This window comes from Salvelinus alpinus, chromosome 31, assembly GCF_045679555.1.
Source record: "Salvelinus alpinus chromosome 31, SLU_Salpinus.1, whole genome shotgun sequence".
NCBI classification, from domain to species: Eukaryota; Metazoa; Chordata; class Actinopteri; order Salmoniformes; family Salmonidae; genus Salvelinus; species Salvelinus alpinus.
In genome coordinates, this window is record NC_092116.1 from 17,976,856 (window position 1) to 18,001,006 (window position 24,151).

The 24,151-nt window shown below is 45.0% G+C and overlaps 1 protein-coding gene across 1 annotated transcript; it reads right to left on the reverse strand.

The window, feature by feature from the left end:
* Positions 1-1,008: 1,008 nt before the first annotated feature.
* LOC139561056 (matrix metalloproteinase-14-like) lies at positions 1,009-24,008 on the reverse strand. Its single transcript, XM_071377859.1, has 10 exons — positions 23,495-24,008; positions 10,616-10,764; positions 10,145-10,267; positions 9,443-9,750; positions 8,207-8,368; positions 7,785-7,921; positions 7,307-7,445; positions 7,018-7,168; positions 3,309-3,424; positions 1,009-3,116 (listed from the first exon to the last, which is right to left on the reverse strand). The coding sequence occupies exons 1-10, from the start codon at positions 23,588-23,590 to the stop codon at positions 2,794-2,796; spliced, it is 1,704 nt and encodes a 567-aa protein (XP_071233960.1). The 5' UTR covers positions 23,591-24,008; the 3' UTR covers positions 1,009-2,793.
* Positions 24,009-24,151: the final 143 nt, after the last annotated feature.

Below are 24,151 nucleotides of genomic sequence, written 5' to 3' on the forward strand. Positions count from 1 at the left end.
GTGAGAGAGGGAGGAATAGGGGTGTGAGAGAGAGTGGAAGGGAGAGGGGGAGGGTGGTAACAAGTTTAGACTGTTTCTTAGTATAAGTTTTAGAAAATGTTTCATATCATTTCAGCTTTACTGGACACCTCACTCTTAAATGAGCTATACTCTCCCTCCCTCCCTCCCTCCCTCCCCCCCTCCCTCCCTCCCTCCCTCCCCCCCTCCCTCCTCCCTCCCTCCCCCCCTCCCTCCCTCCCTCCCCCCCCCCTCCCTCTCTCCCTCCCTCCCTCCCCCCTCCCTCCCTCCCCCCCTCCCTCCCCCCCCCTCCCCCCCCCCCCCCCCTCCCTCCCCCCCCCCCCCCCTCCCTCTCTCCCTCCCTCCCTCCCTCCCTCCCCCCCCTCCCTCCCGCTGGGTTGGGGCTGGAGGCTCAGATGTTTTAAGAATTCCAGATGTCATTAATACAACTCAGTTGGAACACTGCACTCAGAAAAACGTGATCATTCCATCACTTTTTCCACTTCTCCATTCCCGGGGCTCATGACTCCAGCCATGTCCAAAACACCCTCCCAGGTTCAACTAGGTTCTCCTCTCTTCTCCATCCATGCCCCCTGGTAAGCTGTAAACAATAAACAAGATGGAATGCACAGAACAACACAGAACCAGCTCTTCATTCTGAGCTCGCTAAGCATTCCTAGGGCTCTATTCAATCCGTAGCGTGATTGACAATTAAAGGCAGTGTTGCCGCAGTCGCGGAGACTGCATTCACGGTAAACGCTGCGTATCTGTCTGCTCAATCGGGAAATGATCTACATTTTAATGTGAATCTTCCGCGATAATTTGACCATACGGATTGAATCCAGCCCCTATAGACCTGTTTGAATAGTGTTGAGGGCAGGCTGTTATTTGTGTATGAGACAGCAGTCTGAAGGCCATTCTCTTCTCCAGAGTGTGTGTGTGTGTGTGTGTGTGTGTGTGTGTGTGTGTGTGTGTGTGTGTGTGTGTGTGTTGGGCCAGGAGAAAATCACGTTTTAGAAAATATTTTTTATTTCAATTTAACGCATGAAATACAAAAAGTTGAAAAATTGGCCAAAACAAAATGTATTCCCTTTTTTATTGATTTCATTATCATTATAAATATCATTACCATTATCATTGTTATTATTGTTATTTGATTTGTGTAATACAAAAAAAAACATTATGCACCATCAGAATTACTTATAAATAGTTTTGTTTGATTGTCTTTATATGCCAACCAATCAATGGGAAAATAAGTGTTTCGAAAAAAAGGAAACATTTTCCAAAATCTTAAAATACCCCCTCTGTACTGTCCAAGTCCACCACTTTAATGGAAAAATGGGATCCATTTTGATTCAATCATTGTCACGTTATAGCCTCTGTCCAGCAGGACTCAAAATGACAATGTATAAAAACAACAAACACAATTTACCAAAGGACTACACCTGGAGAACAACAATAATAATAACTATAGTCATAATAATAACAACAACATTTCTTACAATGATGGTAACAAAACCAACAAATAACACAATAAGACATTAGCATTTGAAGTGAGTACTATGTGATTGAACTACTCCGCTTTTCTATGTAGTAACATTGAAACTGGCTTTATTGAGTAAAAATGGCTACTTTAATTCCATCCAACTTTGACTGCTTACTGAGACCAGGCTCTGTACTGAGGGCTTGAGCAATTTGAGATATGGTTTAAACAGAGGTGTACAGAAAAGCATGTACAGCAACTGGGAGGAAAAGCTTTTTTTGTGTGGATACTACAGAGGTCAAATGTCATTGTCAATGTGTATAAACGGCAGCCATCTTGGACCCTCTCTTCCTGACACGGCCTTCATTTCTGAGCCTGTCTCCTTTCAACCCTGGGTAGGGAGAGCACCCTATTACATGCCCTTTGCAACAGCTATAAGACCTTATGTGGTTATCAGTGGAGGGGAAGACGGCTCATAATAATAGCTGGAACGGAGCAAATGGAATGGCATCGTACACAGATAAACCATGTGTTTGATACTATTCCGCTTCAGCTATTACCACCAGCCCGTCCTCCACAATTAAAGTGCCACCAATCTCCTGTTGGCTATGTGCCTCTGTAGCTGGAGCACAGGGGGGAAACTGGGGGAAACAAGGAGGAGAGAGATGATTGTTTGTGATCATGCCTGATTTGAGAGCGAAATCAAAAGTGAAGAAAGTATATTATAAGAAAGTATATTATATACTGCAGGGTGAAACATTTAATTCAGACAGCGGTTCAGCTGGAGTCGTCAAGCAGATGGGAGGGAGGATTTAGGAGAGGACGAAAAAGAAGGGGAGAAGGGATAGAATGGAGGGAGGGACATGATAGTAGATTTATTGCAGATGGGGTGTCAACTACACAGGATGTTGGTCACAATCATCATCTCTCTGTGTGTTGGGGCCTGGTCCTGATTTCAAACCCACAGAGCTGTACATGTAAATAGGTAACATACAAATACACGTCTTTCCTAATTCAGATTCTCTCTCTCTCTCTCCCTTCTCTCTCTCTCTCTCCCTCCTCTCTCTCTCTCTCTCTCTCTTTCTTATCCTGTCTGTGGCATATACAACCCAACCAATGGACTAAATCCCAACGTCCAACCAACCAACCCCTTATTACATGACCCCTCGCTTACCACACAATCCAACTCCTTTCACCCCCCTCTGTTTTCTCACCCTGTCCCTCCCTCTCCCCTCTTTCTTTCAATCTTTCAAGTCGTTCAGACACTTAATCTCTCTCAGTCCCTCTGCGTCATTGGTTCATTCAGTGCGTCTCTAAACCTTAGTCAGTAGAGATCTCTGGCAGTAGAGGAGACGCCGTGGCGTCCCGTACTTCCTGAAGAACAGCAGGGCTCCCAGAGTGAGGACCACGCAGACCAATAGGAGGAGAGGGATCACCACGGCCGCCGCCGTGGCCCCGCCTTCTCCCTCCTCCACCTCGATGATGATGACTTCCTCCTTGCCATCCCGCTTCTTAGGCTCCTCCCCTGCACAGCCCATCCATTCGCTGAGCACCGACTTGGGGTAGCCCGACTCTACCCTCATGTGTTGGTTGTTGAACTTCCAGTACTTGTTGGCTTTATAGAAGTAGGTGTAGGCTGGGGGAAAGGGAAGTTCATACAACACTGACTTTACTACGAGCTTCAGATATTCTACTATATTATATATATGTTGAGGTGTTATGCTAATGTAGCCACTTCTCACTGTTCATAGAAATGCTATTTGACACTGACACAAGATAGCGTTCAACCATGCAGGCATGCAACTCTCTGTCCCGCACACACACTTACATCCTTCTTCGCTCATGATGGCAGCCTTGATGTTGTCGGGGACACCCTGCCATGTGTTGATGGGTTTGGGGTAGTCTCTGTCCACAGTCTGGGACTGCTCATTGAAACGGTAATACCTGACAGAGAGAGAGGGGAAGTCAGTTATGGAGAGGGAAGGGAGAAAGAATGAGGGAAAGAGAGAGGATAGGTATGGGTATATAGATGTCAGAGAGTAGAAGAGAGTGGATGAAGAAAGAGAGGGAGAGAGACAAACCGAGAGACAGACATAAAGACAGGCATAAAGACAGATTCACCCACCAACAGACAGACATAAAGACAGACAGACATAAAGACAGATTCACCCACCAACAGACAGACATAAAGACAGACTCACCCACGACAGACAGACATAAAGACAGACTCACCCACCGACAGACAGACATAAAGACACTCACCCACGACAGACAGACATAAAGACACTCACCCACGACAGACAGACATAAAGACAGACTCACCCACCGACAGACAGACATAAAGACACTCACCCACGACAGACAGACATAAAGACACTCACCCACGACAGACAGACATAAAGACACTCACCCACGACAGACAGACATAAAGACACTCACCCACGACAGACAGACATAAAGACAGACTCACCCACGACAGACAAACATAAAGACACTCACCCACGACAGACAGACATAAAGACACACCCACCAACAGACAGACATAAAGACAGACTCACCCACCAACAGACAGACATAAAGACACTCACCCACGACAGACAGACATAAAGACAGACTCACCCACCGACAGACAGACATAAAGACAGACTCACCCACCGACAGACAGACATAAAGACACTCACCCACGACAGACAGACATAAAGACAGACTCACCCACGACAGACAGACATAAAGACACTCACCCACGACAGACAGACATAAAGACAGACTCACCCACCGACAGACAGACATAAAGACACTCACCCACGACAGACAGACATAAAGACAGACTCACCCACGACAGACAGACATAAAGACACTCACCCACGACAGACAGACATAAAGACACTCACCCACGACAGACAGACATAAAGACAGACTCACCCACCGACAGACAGACATAAAGACACTCACCCACGACAGACAGACATAAAGACAGACTCACCCACCGACAGACAGACATAAAGACACTCACCCACGACAGACAGACATAAAGACACTCACCCACGACAGACAGACATAAAGACAGACTCACCCACCAACAGACAGACATAAAGACACTCACCCATGACAGACAAAAATAAAGACACTCACCCACCGACAGACAGACATAAAGACACTCACCCACGACAGACAGACATAAAGACACTCACCCACGACAGACAGACATAAAGACACACCCACCAACAGACAGACATAAAGACAGACTCACCCACCAACAGACAGACATAAAGACACTCACCCACTGACAGACAGACATAAAGACAGACTCACCCACCGACAGACAGACATAAAGACACTCACCCACCAACAGACAGACATAAAGACAGACTCACCCAGGACAGACAGACATAAAGACAGACTCACCCACCAACAGACAGACATAAAGACACTCACCCATGACAGACAGACATAAAGACACTCACCCACCAACAGACAGACATAAAGACAGACTCACCCACCAACAGACAGACATAAAGACACTCACCCACGACAGACAGACATAAAGACACTCACCCACCAACAGACAGACATAAAGACACACCCACCGACAGACAGACATAAAGACAGACTCACCCACGACAGACAGACATAAAGACACTCACCCACCAACAGACAGACATAAAGACAGACTCACCCACCAACAGACAGACATAAAGACACTCACCCACTGACAGACAGACATAAAGACACTCACCCACCAACAGACAGACATAAAGACAGATTCACCCACCGACAGACAGACATAAAGACACTCACCCACGACAGACAGACATAAAGACAGACTCACCCACCGACAGACAGACATAAAGACACTCACCCACGACAGACAGACATAAAGACAGACTCACCCACCAACAGACAGACATAAAGACACTCACCCACTGACAGACAGACATAAAGACACACCAACCAACAGACAGACATAAAGACAGACTCACCCACCGACAGACAGACATAAAGACACTCACCCACGACAGACATAAAGACAGACTCACCCACTGACAGACAGACATAAAGACACACCCACCAACAGACAGACATAAAGACAGACAGACTCACCCACCAACAGACAGACATAAAGACACTCACCCACGACAGACAGACATAAAGACACTCACCCACGACAGACAGACATAAAGACACACCCACCAACAGACAGACATAAAGACAGACTCACCCACCAAGAGACAGACATAAAGACACTCACCCACGACAGACAGACATAAAGACACTCACCCACGACAGACAGACATAAAGACAGACTCACCCACCGACAGACAGACATAAAGACACTTACCCACGACAGACAGACATAAAGACAGACTCACCCACCAACAGACAGACATAAAGACACTCACCCACGACAGACAGACATAAAGACAGACTCACCCACTGACAGACAGACATAAAGACACACCCACCAACAGACAGACATAAAGACAGACTCACCCACGACAGACAGACATAAAGACACTCACCCACGACAGACATAAAGACAGACTCACCCACTGACAGACAGACATAAAGACACACCCACCAACAGACAGACATAAAGACAGACTCACCCACCAACAGACAGACATAAAGACACTCACCCACGACAGACAGACATAAAGACACTCACCCACGACAGACAGACATAAAGACACACCCACCAACAGACAGACATAAAGACAGACTCACCCACCAAGAGACAGACATAAAGACACTCACCCACGACAGACAGACATAAAGACACTCACCCACGACAGACAGACATAAAGACAGACTCACCCACCGACAGACAGACATAAAGACACTTACCCACGACAGACAGACATAAAGACAGACTCACCCACCAACAGACAGACATAAAGACACTCACCCACGACAGACAGACATAAAGACACTCACCCACGACAGACAGACATAAAGACACACCCACGACAGACAGACATAAAGACACACCCACAGACAGACAGACATAAAGACACACCCACCGACAGACATAAAGACAGACTCACCCACTGACGGACAGACATAAAGACACACCCACCAACAGACTGACATAAAGACACACCCACCGACAGACAGACATAAAGACACACCCACCGACAGACAGACATAAAGACAGACTCACCGACAGACAGACATAAAGACACACCCACCGACAGACAGACATAAAGACACACCCACCGACAGACAGACATAAAGACACACCCACCGACAGACAGACATAAAGACAGACTCACCGACAGACAGACATAAAGACAGACTCACCGACAGACAGACATAAAGACACACCCACCGACAGACATAAAGACAGACTCACCCACTGACAGACAGACATAAAGACAGACTCACCCACTGACAGACAGACATAAAGACACACCCACCGACAGACATAAAGACAGACTCACCCACTGACAGACAGACATAAAGACAGACTCACCCACTGACAGACAGACATAAAGACACACACACCCACCGACAGACAGACATAAAAACAGACTCACTTGGTCCCTCTGAAGTAGTATGTTTGTCCGGTGGGGGTGTAGAAGAGGGCAGCATCCAGCTTGTCTTTGGGCAGCCCTGTACCCAGCTCCTTCAGAGTCTTGGGGTAACCCTGCTCCATACTGGACTCTGTGAACACCCAGTACTTGTCACCTAGAGGGAGGGAATCAAAACCATGACTACATACATCTGAAGTCATCTACACACTGTAAAAACAACAACAATGAATAACTACTAGACAGAACTGTTATTCATGAAAAGTCCTCTTAAATCATTAAAAACTAGACCTACCCTTGAAGAACACAAATTTGCCATCGTTCCTCTCGTAGGCGGCGTTGATGTTTGGTGGCAGTCCCTTCCAGAAGTGACCGATGGGCATGGGGTAACCCTGGAGAACCTTGTTGTTCCGCACACGCCACAGCCATTTATCCTGCGCCAGAGACACAGAGTTAACACACTTCATAGCTGTACACACACACACCACAACCATTTTATCCTGCACCAGAGAGACAGAGACACAGAGTTAACACACTTCATAGCTGTACACACACACACCACAACCACTGATCCTGTTTGCATTGTATAGTACATATACACATCTACGTTCTGGTAGTTTTGTGTCATTCAGTCCTCACTGTGTGTAACTAAGTATATTTATGTCAACATCAATGCAATGTGTATCGGTGTGTGTTTCTGTGTCATGTGGTTTATTGTATTCATGTCTGTGTGTATCCTCATGTCTAAGTTTGTCACTGTGTTTAAGACGTACCTTAAAGACAAACATCTCCCCCCTGAGGATGGCAATGGAGTCGAAGTGTCCCTCGCAGACGTCTGGTCCGAGTCCAGGGTGGTCTGGCTTGGAGGGTCTGGTGGGGCGGGGAGGAGGGGGTGGCGCTCCGGACGACCCTGTAGTGGAACACAGTCAGGACAAAATAAGGAAAGCCTATAAGCAGAGGTAGAACTGAGGGGACTGAGTGAATTCCCAAAGTGAACAGAATGTTTTCTGAACAGAATGTGATTTGAAACGTCCTTCATGCCGTGTAATGTTGAACTAGATTAGAACTTTCTAGCATTCCTGAACCATTATAAAGAAGAGACAGTTTGTGTTGAATATTGCCGTAACAATCCAGAAACATTGTTAGAACATTCCAAGAACATAGCTACAGCATTCCAACGCAACTGGGAGTTTACCATAGATTGCCTGGATGCCATGGCGATCGTCATCAGGCAACTGGAAGTTCTCTGTGTCCATCCACTGGTAGAATGGAGCCATGATGGCAGACGGGTCGTTGGAGTGTTCTAGACCCAGGGCGTGACCCAACTCATGGACCGCAACGAGGAACACATCATTACCTGGAGAGAGAGGAACAGAGAGAGAGAGAGAGACAGACAGAGAGAGAGAGAGAGGAGACAGAGAGAGAGAGAGAGAGAGAGAGACAGACAGAGAGAGAGAGAGAGGAACAGAGAGAGAGAGACAGACAGAGAGAGAAGAACAGAGAGAGAGAGAGAGACAGAGAGAGACAGAGAGAGAGAGAGAGAGAGAGACAGGAGAGAGAGAGAGACAGAGAGAGAGGAACAGAGAGAGAGACAGGAGAGAGAGAGAGACAGGAGAGAGAGAGAGAGAGAGACAGAGAGAGAGAGAGACAGAGAGAGAGAGACAGGAGAGAGAGAGAGTGAAATATACTTTTATTATTACTATTACTACTATGTATGTAACTCAATAAAGTTGTAACATTGATGCTTTAGCAATATTAAGACAATGTTTGTCATGCCAATAAAGTTATTTGAATTTGAGAGAGAGAGAGAGACACACATATTTCCCTCAGATTACCCAGACCCACAAAGAATTCGAAAACAAATTCACTTTTGATAAACTCCCATATCTACTGGGTGAAATACCAGTATGCCATCACAGCAGCAAGATTTGTGATCTGTTGCCACAAGAAAAGGGCAACCAGTGAAGAACAAACACCATTTGAAATACAACCTATATTTATGTTTATTTATTTTCCCTTCGGTACTTTAACTATTTGCACATCGTTACAACACTGTATATAGACATAATATGACATTTGAAATGTATTTATTCTTTTGGAACTTTTGTGTGTAATGTTTACTGTTCATTTTTGTTAATTCTTTACTGTTTGTTTCACTTTTGTTTATTATCTAATTCACAACATATGTTTCCCATGCCAATAAAGCCCCTTGAATTGAAATTGAATTGAGAGAGGAGGAAGGAGCAGATGGGAGGAGACTGTTTGAATAGAAACTAAAAGTAGCACATTCACCAAACAGTACAGTATAATTGTGAATGAGTGTATTACGGCTAACAGACAACCCAGTGAAAACCCTCTGTCTGACCATCTCCCTCTCCCTTCCTTCTTCCTCCTCCCCCTTCCCCCCCTCCTCCATTTCTCTGTCTCTTACCCCCTTGGTCGACGTAGCCGGTCGTCCAGGGTTCGGCGTTGTCGAAGTGCGTGTCGCCCCCTATCCCGTTCCCGGGGAAGTACGCGTGAGCCAGGAAGCCGCCCTCGCCGTCGAACGGCGTGCTGTCGCCGTGGAAACCCTCGGAGAAGGAGAGCATGATGTCAGCGTACTTGTCGACCTTGTCCCGGATGTGGCTGTAAGGGATCTCTCGGAAGCGGAGCGGGATGGCGGCCTCCCACACCTTAAACGCCCGGCGGATGGCCTCGTATGTAGCGTACTCCCCAATCTTAGGGGTGTAGTTCTGTATGCTAGGAGAGCGACAGGGAGGAAATAGCAGATGTTAGTACATTTTAAAGATAAAAGATATAACAATATCTTCTAAAGTGTTGTATTGGCTCGTCCTCTGCATTCTTTTGTGGAACTTTGTGCAATTCTTCCTTGATGCTCAATATGAATCTGTTTAGATTTGAATCAGTATTCCTTTAGAATCAGATCTTGGTTCATTTACATTTAGTCTGATTCAAATGAAACAAACATTACACAGACATTACAACCGTTGCCTAAGTGCCAGTCTGTTTGTGCCATCATTCCAACTCCCTGTCACTCATTCTCATGCCAAATGTTTGACACAATGGAGTTGGCCAGCGCACATACAGATCTGGGACTGCGTGTTGTCGTACTAAAGCAGTGTTGTAGTCTCACCTGAATGTGACCTCTTGTTTGTCCCACTTCAGCCCCTGTACGGCGTATCTCTTCCTCCTCAGGTTGCTCTTCAGCTCCGAGCCAAACTTGTCCGGGACGCCACAACGCGGCCGCTTCATCGCCCTGGCAACGGCAAGACACACCTGTCAATCACACTCACTGTGCCATGAACTATTTCATTTCTGAGTTGTCCTGCGACTCTTTGATTCTTTTGTGCCCTAAAAACATCAAATACTATGGGGCTTTATGAGTGAGGTTGCTCCCATATGGCGGCGCACAATTGGCCCAGCGTCGTCCAGGTTTGGCCGGGGTAGCCCGTCATTGTAAATAAGAATTTGTTCTTAACTGACTTGAATTAAGGTAAAATGCATGCACTGTATTAGCAGTGCAATTCACACAGTGGTTATGTATCTCAGGTCAGCAGCAGTCATTGCTCTGCTTAGCCCTCCATGTAGTGTCATTGGTACTCACTGTAGGGTGTTGAAGTCGATAGAGCCGGTGACGGCGAGGCCGTAGAACCTCTGCATGGCTGTGATGGCTGTGGTGATGGACTTGGGAGAACGGATAGCCTGGGCTCGGACATCACCTGGGGGCAGGTAGCCATACTGCTGCAGCCACACCTGGGGGGTAGAGAGAGGGGCACAAGGAGGGTTAGACACTGGTGAATACAATGTATTTGGAGACAAAGATTGAAAACGACACTCGTATGTGGTTATATGGCATGTCTTGAACAGTAAGTCGCTCTGGATAAGAGCGTCTGCTAAATGACTTAAATGTAAATGTAAACACACACACACACACACACACACACACACACACACACACACACACACACACACACACACACACACACACACACACACACACACACACACACACACACACACACACACACACACACACACACATACTCCCCCTCTCCCTCTCTCTCCCTCTCTCTCTCCCTCTCTCTCTCCCTCCCCTCTCTGTGAAGTTTCCCACCATATCCATCAGCCAGAAACAACACAGAAACCAACCCATTCATGGTGATAGTCAATGATTATCCAGACAGTCATACTGAAAGAGGCAGGATGTTGTTGAAAAGAATATGTCTCTGTTTTGATTATTGTGTGCCGAAATGTGTGTGTGGGTGTGCCTGTTGGCCTGCTCACAGTGTTAGTCTGAATGTGTGTGTGTGCCAGAGAGATTGACAGGGAAAGAGAGAGGGAGAGAAAGACTGTATACGTATGTGTGTGGGTGGATGGGAGCTCAGTATCCAGAGTTTGCATAAAGCAATGCCAAGCTGACTTTGAACCAAAACTGCCTTCTCCCCAGGAACACACACTGCCTTCCTTACAACAGCAAACAGACTGAGACTGAACACACACACACACACACACACACACACACACACACACACACACACACACACACACACACACACACACACACACACACACACACACACACACACACACACACACACACACACACACACACACACACACACACACACACACACACACACACACACACACAACCAACCTCTTCTTTTTGCAAGAGTTACTAATATTCTATTTATACCATAAAAACAATCCCATCCTCACAGTCTCCTCTGCTTGATACGCTGGGCAGAATGAAAGGGAACTGAGACTTTGTTGTGGGGATGTAAGGAGAGATGAGAATAGAGCCAAATAAAACACAGGAGAACCATAATAAACAGCGATGTCATTTCAGACGTGGATGACTAGAACTTCTTCTATCCTCTCAGTCAGAACCTGGGGGTTCACTGCCAGACCCGACATGCAGAGGAAGAGAGGAGTGGCATCTAAGAAATAATATCTATGCTTCATCTGAGTGGTAGGAGAACTGCCTTTCACCAGGTGAGATCATATTTAACCAGAATGAAAAACAGACTGGTGTTTCAGAAACATTTCACTGGAATAAGTTGTAAGTTCTAAAATGTCACCTCTGTCTCGCTCTCAAACACAAGAGTGGTCATGCAGAGCTGCCCATGTTTCTGCTCCTAGTTCTCCAAAACAGCTGGGATATGATCTTTAGCCATGGGGGAACAACAACAGCATTACATCAGACAACCTTGATCAGTGCTCAGCGCAACAGTCTCTCTATGAGAGAGAGAGGAGAGAGGAGAGAGAGAGGGAGAGAGAGAGAGAGAGAGAGGGGGGAGACAGAGAGGAGAGAGAGGAGACAGAGAGAGGGGAGAGAGAGGAGAGAGAGGAGAGAGGGAGGAGAGAGAGAGAGAGAGGAGACAGAGAGGAGAGAGAGAGAGAGAGAGAGAGGAAAGAGAAAGAGATGAAAGAGAGAGAGGGAGGGGAGACAGAGAGGAGAGAGAGGAGACACAGAGAGGAGAGAGAGGAGAGAGCGAGAGAGAGGAGACAGAGAGGAGAGAGAGAGAGAGGAGAGAGAGATGAGAGAGAGAGAGGGGAGACAGAGAGGAGAGAGAGGAGAGAGAGGAGAGAGAGACAGAGAGAGGGGAGACAGAGAGGAGAGAGAGAGAGAGAGGAGCGAGAGACAGAGAGAGGGGAGACAGAGAGGAGAGAGAGGGGAGACAGAGAGGAGACAGAGAGGAGACAGAGAGGAGAGAGAGAGGAGACAGAGAGGAGAGAGAGAGGAGACAGAGAGGAGAGAGAGGAGACAGAGAGGAGAGAGACAGAGAGGAGAGAGAGAGAAAGGAGACAGAGAGGAGAGAGATGAGAGAGACAGAGAGAGGGGAGAGAGAGAGGAGACAGAGAGGAGAGAGAGGAGACAGAGAGGAGAGAGAGAGGAGACAAGGAGGAGAGAGAGAGAGGAGAGAGACAGAGAGGAGAGAGAGAGAAAGGAGACAGAGAGGAGGGAAAGAGAGAGAGACAGAGAGAAGAGAAAGAGAGAGAGACAGAGAGAGAGAGAGGAGAGAGAGAGGAGACAGAGAGGAGAGAGAGACAGAGGGGGGAGACAGAGAGGAGAGAGAGGAGACAGAGAGGAGAGAGAGAGAGTGGAGAGAGAGGGGAGACAGAGAGGAGAGAGAGAAAGAGAGAGAGAAGAGACAGAGCGAGAGACTGATCCTCAAACATAAACCTGATGGAGATGAGTCCTATGTGTTATAAAACATAGACAAGGATGTGTGGGTGGGTGGATCAGAGACAAGATGAGTAAATACGAGACAAGTGGCTGGGGTGAGAGACAATATGAGTACAGGAGACTGTTGAGGTGAGGATGGCTCAAAAATAATGTCTGGAACGGAGCAAATGGAATGGCATCAAACACATGGAAACAATGGAAACCACGTGTTTGATGTATTTGATACCATTCCACCGATTCCGCTCCAACCATTACCACAAGCACGTCCTCCCCAATTATGGTGCCACCAACCTCCTGTGGTGTGTGTGTGTGCGTGTCTGCGTGTATGTCTATGCTGCACAGACAGTCAGCCAGTGAGTGTCACAATCTTTACCACAAATTCAATCAGAGCAATTACAGAGAATTCTTCTGTCAACCCAGAAAACCCCCAACCCTGACTGTCTACGCAATAGTAGTCATTTTATAGTTAGTTTGGTGAATATAGTCATGCTTCCGCTTTCTTACTCTATCTCATGTCGGTTTAGTGAAGAGGTATTTTTTAATATCAATAGCAATTGAAATGAGGGAGTAAAAGAGAGGACTGTAAGTGAGAAACGGTGTGGAAACGTCTGGCTTGTACCTGGCCAGAGATATGACCACACACAACCACACAGCCACAGCAGAAGGCAGGCAGAGAGAGACAAAGACCCAGGTTCAGGTGTGGGCTGCACAGTGAGGTAAACTCTCCCACTCTAATCATGTCAATGCCTGCCCCTTCTTTCAGGAATGACATTTGTGATATGGTGTGTACGCACAGTATCATAACCCTTCTGGTTTTCCTCCATCTTTCTTAACCTGCCTCACATTTCTTCACCACCCAAACCCCAACATCTCTCCATGTCTGTATTTCTCTTTCCGCCTTCTCCAACAAACTCCTTCCCCCCCTTTGCACTCTCTCTCTCTCTCTCTCTCTCTCTCTCTCTCTCTCTCTCTCTCTCCATCTCTCACTCCTTGTCTCTCTCTGACTGCTCCTAGTGTGTGCTGTGGCTCCACTGTGGTGACGCGTCTGGCTCTGTGAAAACCCTCTCAGCTCCGTCAGGGTGAAAAGTTTCCCCCACACAAAGAAGACTGCTCTCTCTCTCCTTCTCTCCCTCTCTCTCAGTCTATATCTCTCTCTCCCTCTCACTCCCTTTCTCTCTCTCCCCCCACGCACCTCTTCTGTGGAACTCCCAGCAAGCACTCACAGTCAACGGATCTATTTAGTAGGAATTCTACGTCGCTTAATTGTTGGCCTTGGGGGTAAATACAAACCCATGTGTGTGTGGTCATAGTCTAGGGTCCATGTGAATGCGTTTTTTGTAAACAGACGCAAGCCCATATAAGTTAGGCATTTTTGCGGTGATGAATGTGTGGTAAGGAAATGCATTTCAACAGAGACAGGCTGTGTGACGTGTGTATATCAGATAAATAGAACCATGAGTAGAATGATCACATACAGTGCATTTGAAAAGTATTCAGACTCCTTGACTTTTCCCACATTTTGTTACGTTACTTATTCTAAAATTGATTAAATAGTTTACCCCCTCATCAGTCTACACACAATACCCCATAACGACAAAGCAAAAGCAGGTTTTTATACATTTTTGCAAATATATAAAAATAAAAAAAACGGACATATGACATTTACATAAGTATTCAGACCTTTTACTCAGTACTTTGTTGAAGCACATTTGGCAGCGATTACAGCCTTGAGTCTTCTTGGGTATGACGCTAAAAGCTTGGCACACCTGTATTTAGGGAGTTTCTCCCATTCTTCTCTGCAGATCCTCTCAAGCTCTGTCAGGTTGGATGGGGAGCATCGCTGCACAGCTATTTTCAGGTCTCTCCAGAGATATTCGATCGGGTTCAGGTCCGGACTCTGGCTGGGCCACTCAAGGACACTCAGAGACTTGTCCCGAAGCCACTCCTGCATTGTCTTGGCTGTGTGCTTAGGGTCGTTGTCCCGTTGGACGGTGAACTTTCGCCCCCAGTCTGAGGTCCTGAGCGCTCTGGAGCAGGTTTTCATCAATGATCCCTCTGCACTTTGCTCCGTTCATCTTTCCCTTGATCCTGACTAGTCTCCCAGTCCCTGCCACTGAAAAATATCCCCACAGCATGATGCTGCCACCACCATTCTTCACCATAGGGATGGTGCCAGGTTTCCTCCAGACGTGACACTTGGCATTCAGGCCAAAGAGTTCAATCTTGGTTTCATCAGACGTTTCATCAGATGTGCTTTTTACTGAGGAGTGTCTTCCGTCTGGCCACTATACCATAAGGCTTGATTGGTGGAGTGCTGCAGAGATGGTTGTCCTTCTGGAGGGTTCTCCCATCTCCACAGTGGAACTCTAGAGCTCTGTCAGAGTGACCATTGGGTTCTTGGTCACCTCCCTGACCAGGGCCATTCTCCCCTGACTGCTCAGTTTGGCCGGGCGGACAGATCTAGGAAGAGTCTTGGAGGTTCAAAACTTCTTCCATTTAAGAATGATGGAGGCCACTGTGTTCTTGGGGACCTTCAATAATGGCGAATTGTTTTGGTAACCTTCCCCAGATCTGTGCCTCAACACAATCCTGTCTCGGAGGTCTACGGGCAATTCCTTTAACCTCGTGGCTTAGGTTTTGCTGACATGCACTGTCATGCTTGGGACCTTATATAGACAGGTGTGTGCTTTTCCAAATCATGTCCAATCAATTGAATTTACCACAGGTGGACTCCAATCAAGTTGTAGAAACATCTCAGGGATGATCAATGGAAACAGGATGCACCTGAGCTGTAACGTAACAAAATGTGGAAAAAGTCAAGGGTTCTGAATACTTTCCGAAGGCACTGTACATGGCAGATAGACTTGGTCCAATATTAGTAACAAAGTCGGCCATGAACTTAAACCAGCAGGAAGTTCCAGGAACAGCAGATAATAGCTAATAATGCCCTATAACATCACATGAAATAACAGTGAGATCAGGTGCAACTATTGGTCAGACAGTCATGAGAGAGTGCTAAGACACCCTGAGGATAAAGTGGCCTGATAACATACTAGTACCTAGGCATTACTGTTTGATAATAGTCATAGAGATAATAACAGATCGATAACACTGTGACTGCAACAACATGTTCAATTGAACGTTTGTGTTGAAGGAGAGATGGTTCAGTTGGGTTTACACACAGTTGGGTTTATAAACATGCATGGTATTCACTTAGTTGTGTACTAATGCAGGGGTCCTCAAACTTTTCTTGCCCTGGGATCTCCGCTCAGGCAAACTGGCGCCTCAGAGACCCCCATCAAATGTTAGCAAAAAAACAAATATCTTGTCTTATCATCAGGTGAATGATAATGGCAAGTAAAAGTCATCATATTTTTTACCTCCCCAGTTCTTTGGAAGAGGATAAACTACATATATTAGTATAAACTGTAATATATATAAGTATAGCCTATAAGATAGAAAGGTAAAGGTATTGTATCTTGGTGGCGGAGGGAATATTTTGCAGATTTAAAACCAATTTCCTGCAATTCCATGCATTTTGCCATGGTTGATGCTGTGTTCCTCTGCTCAAACATTATAACTACATCAATGGGCATGTGGCCTGAATGACTGGGAGAATACTTGCTATATAAAAATGTATATAGTTCAATATCGATTCTGCAAGCTTCCTATCTGGATTTGGTCATTTTAAATGTACACTGAAACTGTTTTTCCATCCCAAACATTACCAGATGGCCCGCCTGAGAATTTTCTATCCAGAAAAAAACTGTAATTAGCTCCAATGACTGTAATTTCCTCTATATTAAAGGGATAGTTTGAGATTTTGCCAATTTAGCCATTTATCGACTTCCCCAGAGTTGGATGAACAGGAACAGCCAGCATTCTAACTGTTCTTCTAGACTAGTGAGGTAGTTAGCATTTTCTAGACTAGTGAGGTAGTTAGCATTGGCTCATGATACTACCTCTAACTTCCTTCATACTGGACACAGAGACATAAACATTGTATCCACAACAGTATTCTGTTGTAGCCAGCGATTTTCATAAAAATACATATTTCTCACATAAAAAAATGATCACGGACCCCCTGCAGTATCCCAGTTTGAAAACCCCTGTATTCATTTGTTTATATCAGCTCCATACCGACCTCTACCATAATACATCTAGCAACTCTGGCAAGTGTGAAGGTATTGGATATAGTGCAGATATTTGGGTTTCAAGCAATCTGCTAAAACAGAAGCAGTCTTCAGCCCTCTCAGTCCACACGTCTTCTATAGTGGATCTGGTTTTCCTCAGGCTGAGGAAGTAGTGGTATATTTTTCCTGTCCCTCGTTTTTAATCCCTCAGGCTGAGAGTGGAAGAGTGACTAGAAAGGAAAGGCAGAAATGTCAAAGGAAATGTTGAAAGGGATTGACGTACGGAATGACAAAGAAGAGGGGAGAAAAGACACGGACAGGGGACAGAAGCACTAAAGCTGAATCTAAAGTTGAGGGAGACAGAGTAGAGACTGAGTCAGTTGTTCCCCTCGGACGGTGCCAACGGAAGAAAAAAAAACAGAGACCAGAGTTTGGTCATAAGCGAGTTTGGAGTCTGAGACACACAGACTGCCTAACCTCCTAGCGTGGTGTCCCACATCTCTCACCCACTTACACCGACACAGGCGATACATGCTAACGCTAACTAAAGTACTGTTGCTGTGTATATAAGCTTAACACAATGCAGAACACCTGCATGCTATGTTAAAAGAGCTGATAATACGTTTGGCTACTCTAACCCCTTCAAGCATGCTGGGCAAGTACAGCCAACACTGGGGACTAGCGTGCATGTGGCTCCAGTCTGCACAATCACACCAAACCCAAGATGTTCTATACCTATTATTGAACATATCATGAGTTCAATTTGTGAGCCTCAAATGTCCTAACTTGGGTTCATACATGTAATTAATCAACTGGGCCACGATGGCTAAATCCTAATATGTCTACTGTTATACAAATAATGAGCGGTTCTAGCAGGGCAGAGGTGTTTTTAGGATTTCCACACGTGGGGACATTTTCTTTTGTAGGGGCAGAAAAAAAATCTGCCTTTTAAAAACACATTTCATGCAATTTGATGTAATTTAGATGACAAGAAGACATTAGCTTAATCTTTTTTAATACCACACAAATGACCGAAATGAGTGGGTAGTCTGACTGACAAACTGAGATCAATCTGGTCTTGAATTCAAACAAACAATAGCCCAGGCCAATGAATCGACTCACATATTGTACAATATTAGGAGGAAATATATATACAGTATATATATCATAGGCTACAGTAGGCTACTAAATAGAATTTCCAGTGGCACACTGACTCACCTAATGATGAAGATGAAGCCATAGGCTACTCACGGTAATGGCCGATGCGCTCGTCTTGGCGATAGCCTATCTCAAGATGAGATACTTTGAAAAACAGTGCTGCTGTTAGCTACAAATTGTGAGTTGTTGAGACATTTTCTTCTTCTATTGGTTCTACAGATAGATTAGTCTTCTTTTTTTCGCTCATATATTTTGAAATCTGCATAAGGCAAACCAACAGCCAATCACAGAAATATAATCCATAGATGGTAGTTCCCATTAAAGTCAGGACTGGCATCCATTGCTAGTGTACCCATGAGTTTAACAGTCGAATTACCAGGGTAAGAGGTTACAAAACCCTTCTATGGATTATATTTCTATGGCCACAATGCAAAAAGCTGTATATTTGGTGGGCATGCTGCCCAAACTGCTGCCTTCCTGACTGTAGGCATACCGGTAATTGCCAAAATAAAGGAAACACTCGAGTAAAGGGGGATACAGTATATATGTTTTGGTGTGGGGTGCATTTACCTGGCATGGTTTAGGTCCACTTGTAGAATCTATGCCAAGGCGCATTGAAGCTGTTCTGGAAGCTTGAGGTGGCCCAACAACACCCTTTTAAGATGCTTTATGTTAGTGTGTCCTTTATTTTGGCAGATACCTGTATGTGCTTGTGATATAAACGTAAACTTTTTTAACTATTCATCCTCTGTGGCTAAATTATGTTCTCGGTTGTATTTTGAACATTGAGAGTGGGCTCCTGTGTTTGGATAAAAAATATAATAACAAAAAAATGACGTGATATATTTATCTATTTTTTTTTGCCTCTTGGGCCCCCTACGGGCTTGGGCCCAGCCCCAGACTCACATAATTGACCAGTCACATTTATTTATTATGCAGTTTATTTTTTATTAATCTGTTACCCAATCAAAGCAGGCCCCCCTATTTAACCATTTACCCAGGTCCCTTAAATCAAATCAAATGTATTTATAAAGCCCTTTTTACAAATGCAGATGTCACAAAGTGCTTTCCTCCCCCATATGACAATTAGCAGAGCGGCAGCAGGTAGCAGCAGGCTGTCTACACTCATTGAGAGCAGGCTCCTGAGTCCTCCTGTGGTTGGCGGTCACAGTAAAAAAAATACTAAATATATACTACATATATTTCCTTTATTATTATTATAAACATTTTAAAAATAGGATTATTATAGATTGTTGTTGTTGTTGCTTCCTCTAAGGCCCCCCACGGGCATGGCCCCAGGGGCTTCAGCCCCGATAAGCCCCTGCATTAATCCGGCCCTGGGTTCTAGGATGGAAACTGCAGCGATAGTACTTGAGTGGAATGGATAAACACACCATCTCTCCATAGACATTCATCGTGTTGGTTTGTTTCCCATGTGGCAGATCAGATGAACTGAATATTGTCCTCCCTGAACATTTTTAAGTGACAGCGAGCACTTGATGAGCAGTATGAGCAGCATGCACCAGCACTTCACCAAAGGTGTCCAACAGCGTGCTGCAACCGTACAAAAACAACCAGGACTCCTCAGGACACAGTGGGAGAGCCCAAACATAGAAATAGAATTACTAGAACAGACATTACCATTCACGTGAATGTTCTGTGATGGGTGAACCGGCGGTAGACATATTGAATGTACACACACTGTCTAATTGCTGAGCTCTGAGAATATATTTCCGTTCTAGTATTTATATTTCCATGGGCCCAACCCATATGGGATTTGTCCCCTCATGACCTTCTCCCTCCCTGTGATCCTAAGACACGCTAGTCACCTTGCCTCCAGATGTCTGCTGTTATCGTGTTTGAGGAGAACTTCAAGGACTTTCAGATTCAGACAGATATGTTGTGAAGATCTGTGGAACGGATCATCTCGTTTGCATTCCTTTCCACTTCCTTTGGCTAAAATAAAGTCCAACCAGCAATTTAATAAAAGTGAGACAGGGTGTTTTTTTGTGAATAAACACAAATATAACTAAATAAAGGAAACCTCTATTGGATTTATAGTATGTGCATAAAGACAAAATGATTCACAAAGTTAAGTTGGGCCTATATTTTGTTCCATTGGGCCTATATTTTGTTCCATTGGGCCTATATTTTGTTCCATTGTGCCTACATTTTGTCTGATCTTAAGATAGCCCTATGGCTGTGAATATTTGCTCATCCAGTCTCCTCACTCATCACAGCTTCAAGTTAAATTGTAGGCTTAGCCTCCATGGCCTATCAAGTTGGATCAGGCGGCAGTGAATCCAGACTAAAATCCATGAAAGGAATGTCTGAAAATGTCACTGCTACTTAGTTGTCTTTGTTTTTATACCGTTAATCGTTATCTTGTAGTCATAAAATCAGAATGCAAATTAGAGGGGGCCCAGGGGGGTCTCAGACCCCCTGAATGAGACATGAGTCCCCCTAAATGCAACAAAGGCAAACTCATTTGTTTAATATGCAATTTGTACTGCTACAGTGGTAAGTATTAAAATAAAAGCTTATTCCAAATTAAACGAACACTCCCACCTCTGTGTGATTAAAATAAAATTCCCCATGTGGCTGCACTTGTCATACCGGGACAGTCGTATCTCAGCCCCTTTTCAGGTGTCCTAACTTTTCTTTCTACATAATGGTCCTTTTGTCAGCAAGACACATCAATTCATTTAGGCTGCAAGAGTGCAGACCCAATGGCAATCGCTGAATGGTAGTACACTTTTTGGTGTTTTATTCATCAAACGATGCGAGTGCACGAACCTGAGCAGGTCGCCTACTTTTTGAAGTGATTTGTTTGGCAAAATAAGATGACAACATCATGACTGGTTGGGTTCATGCTAAATTAAAAGGTAACACATATTTGTACCGTTAAATGACATGTTTTCACTATTATTAAAACACATGAAGTCTCATGAAAAAAATGAATGTCACAGTATGAGTCGCACTCTGCATAAAATTAACATCCAGCCTGTGCTTTCAACCTGATCTATTACCTATTCCTATTCGTCACTCTCTGTCATTCTATGAAAGTCATCCATTCATTTCCCGTTCTTCATCTCTCCCACACAACAGACATCATTGAGTTAATCATAGGTTACCGTTACATACAGGTGATGTAATAGTGAAACTGGTAATTAGTGATAATCCCATCTTTCATCATGCCTGCTATGGGAGCATATGAGCGGAGTAGGTAGAAGTTTCCCCTAACTGCTGTTCCAGGTTCAGATCTTTCAATATATTCCTTATGGCATTCTTTGGGATTTGGGGAATCTGATCGTGTGGTAAGGGGCATCTTCTGCCTACTCCCATAGGAGCATGGGCAAATACGATGGGCCTTCAGGAGACATTATGGGTAGGATTTGGGATGGGTTAACTGATCCTAGATCTGTCATGGACCCGGCACCAACATTAGCAGTCGTATTGTTACACTGTGTTCGCTTTATTACTGTCTCAGTGCTGTGTGTGCAGTCGATACACTGTTATCACAATGCTATAGATCATAGATGTGGTACTGTGTCTCTCAGGCATTTGTGACTGACAGTGCAATGATTGACCATGTCTGGCTGACTCAGTGGTGCCTGATTCCCTAAAAGTAGTTCACTTTAGAATAGGGTGCCATTTCGGACATCCATCATGTCTGGCTGACTAAGACTGCAGCTGTTTGTGGTTACTGAGTCAGAACCTGAGTTCCTCCAAGCATCCTGTCTATCTTAATAAGAACGAGCTCTATATGTAGACCAGGCCTGCATTGAGAAAGACTGGAGCAATGCATGAGCACCATTGGATACCGTTGACTTGGACATTGGCTATTGCAGTCATGGCTAACAATGGTTATTCTTGATGGGTTGGGTTATATGCTAAAGTACTCTGGGATGGATAGAGAGTTCTGGAATGCCCGAGGAGGACAGATCTAGAATTACCCCAGGCTAGAGACATCATGACAGGGACCTAATCATTTTGAAGGTACACTATGACACAATATAGAGGGACAAAATGTAGTGTTTATGTTAGTAGTGTCACATCAGTTACAAAGGGTATGGGGCCTGTTGCTCCAGACAGTACCTGCTAAAACAGAGAACAGCTTCCTCTCCAGTCTCCTGTCTCTACCACCACTCAGTACAGATTCAAATCCATTACCCTAACGCACGCACGCACGCACGCACGCACGCACACACACACACACGCACGCACGCACGCACGCACGCACGCACGCACGCACACACACACACACACACACACACACACACACACACACACACACACACACACACACACACACACACACACAGCCCCAGTTCCTTAGTATAGTATAAAGCAGTTGACTTGAGCTTTCACAACTCCATACTCCCCCAACCCTCCTCACCCCTCCTCTTTTAATCCACAAAATGTGTCATGGCATTTTCCATCTCTTTTTCTACTGAATTGGACACATGGACTCTCACCCTTTGATGCTACTGCTAAGATATACTTTATTAGTCCACGTGAGATGGAAATGTGTCTCCCGACACACACACACACACACACAGGGGGTTAATTTCATTGCTCAAGGGAACAATTGCTCAAGGGAACATCAGCGGTAGGTGTCACCTAATATTGATGCCAGTAACCCCCTAGTTACCAGCTCAATCCGCGCTACATCCCCCTTTCAGCACTGGGATTCAAATAACCCCCCGGTTGCTGGCCGACTTTCTCTAACCTCGAGACTACCGCTGCCACCTTTTCATTTTTTATTACCCTCAATTGAGAAGAGGTCAACCATAATGAAAAACAAAGAAGAACATAGAGTCAATTATGCGGACTATCACAGAAACAATAGACGACACTAGGCCTATAACACACTGTAGTTGATATACTCCCACCCCTTCTCCTATAAACCTTAACCAAAGTATCTTAAAAAGTATCTTCTAGTTAAATAGTTTGTTTTAATGGTGTTTCTAAGTGTCTGCATATCGCCAAAATTACTTACCTCTGCTTTTACTTCGTTTTCCGTTGATACAACTCCAAAGAACAGTCCGCACGCCAGCGTAAGGAGCTGGATCACATTTTCGAGCCGGAGCAACATTCCTCTGTATGTGCGAGTTACCCAAAAAATACTCGATTAAGAGCTTCACAACCGGACAGCTTCTATTGGCTTTCCACGTTTTTATAAATTATAATCCTTAGCGATTACCTTTAAAACAATATTGTACTTTAATCTGTTCTCATGGAAACTTTCTTGCCACACTTCAAGTTCTGCACAACAAATATTTTGTGGTACCAACAATCATAACTAAATGTAGAAAAACAAAAGCATCCTACAAGTCTATCCAAAAACTCAAGTCCAGATGTTTGGGAGGGGGGAGGGAATCGTTGCGATCTCAGTGCTTCATAGTTCCTCTCTCCTTTGTCTCCACAAGTTACTTTCTTTCTTTCTTTCTCGCTGTGTGACTATTTAGACAGCTCTCTGACGCGTGGACGAGGTCGGTCAATGCGCTCAGCAGAGAGAGAGAGAGAGAGAGAGAGAGAGCGAGAGAGAGAGACTGCATATATATAATATGACATTTGTAATGTCTTTATTGTTTTGAAACTTCTGTATGTGTAATGTTTACTGTTCATTTTTATTGTTTATTTGACTTTTGTATAT

What these genes read in the sequence shown, in the direction of transcription:
- LOC139561056 (XM_071377859.1), bottom strand. Translation starts at nt 23,590, where the DNA reads ATGTTGCTCCGGCTCGAAAATGTGATCCAGCTCCTTACGCTGGCGTGC. An exon ending in CGGCTACGTCGACCAAGGGG is followed by an intron (nt 8,369 to 9,442) that starts GTAAGAGACAGA and finishes CTCTCTCTCCAG; the next exon opens with GTAATGATGTGTTCCTCGTT. An exon ending in CATCATGAGCGAAGAAGGAT is followed by an intron (nt 3,117 to 3,308) that starts GTAAGTGTGTGT and finishes CCTTTCCCCCAG; the next exon opens with CCTACACCTACTTCTATAAA.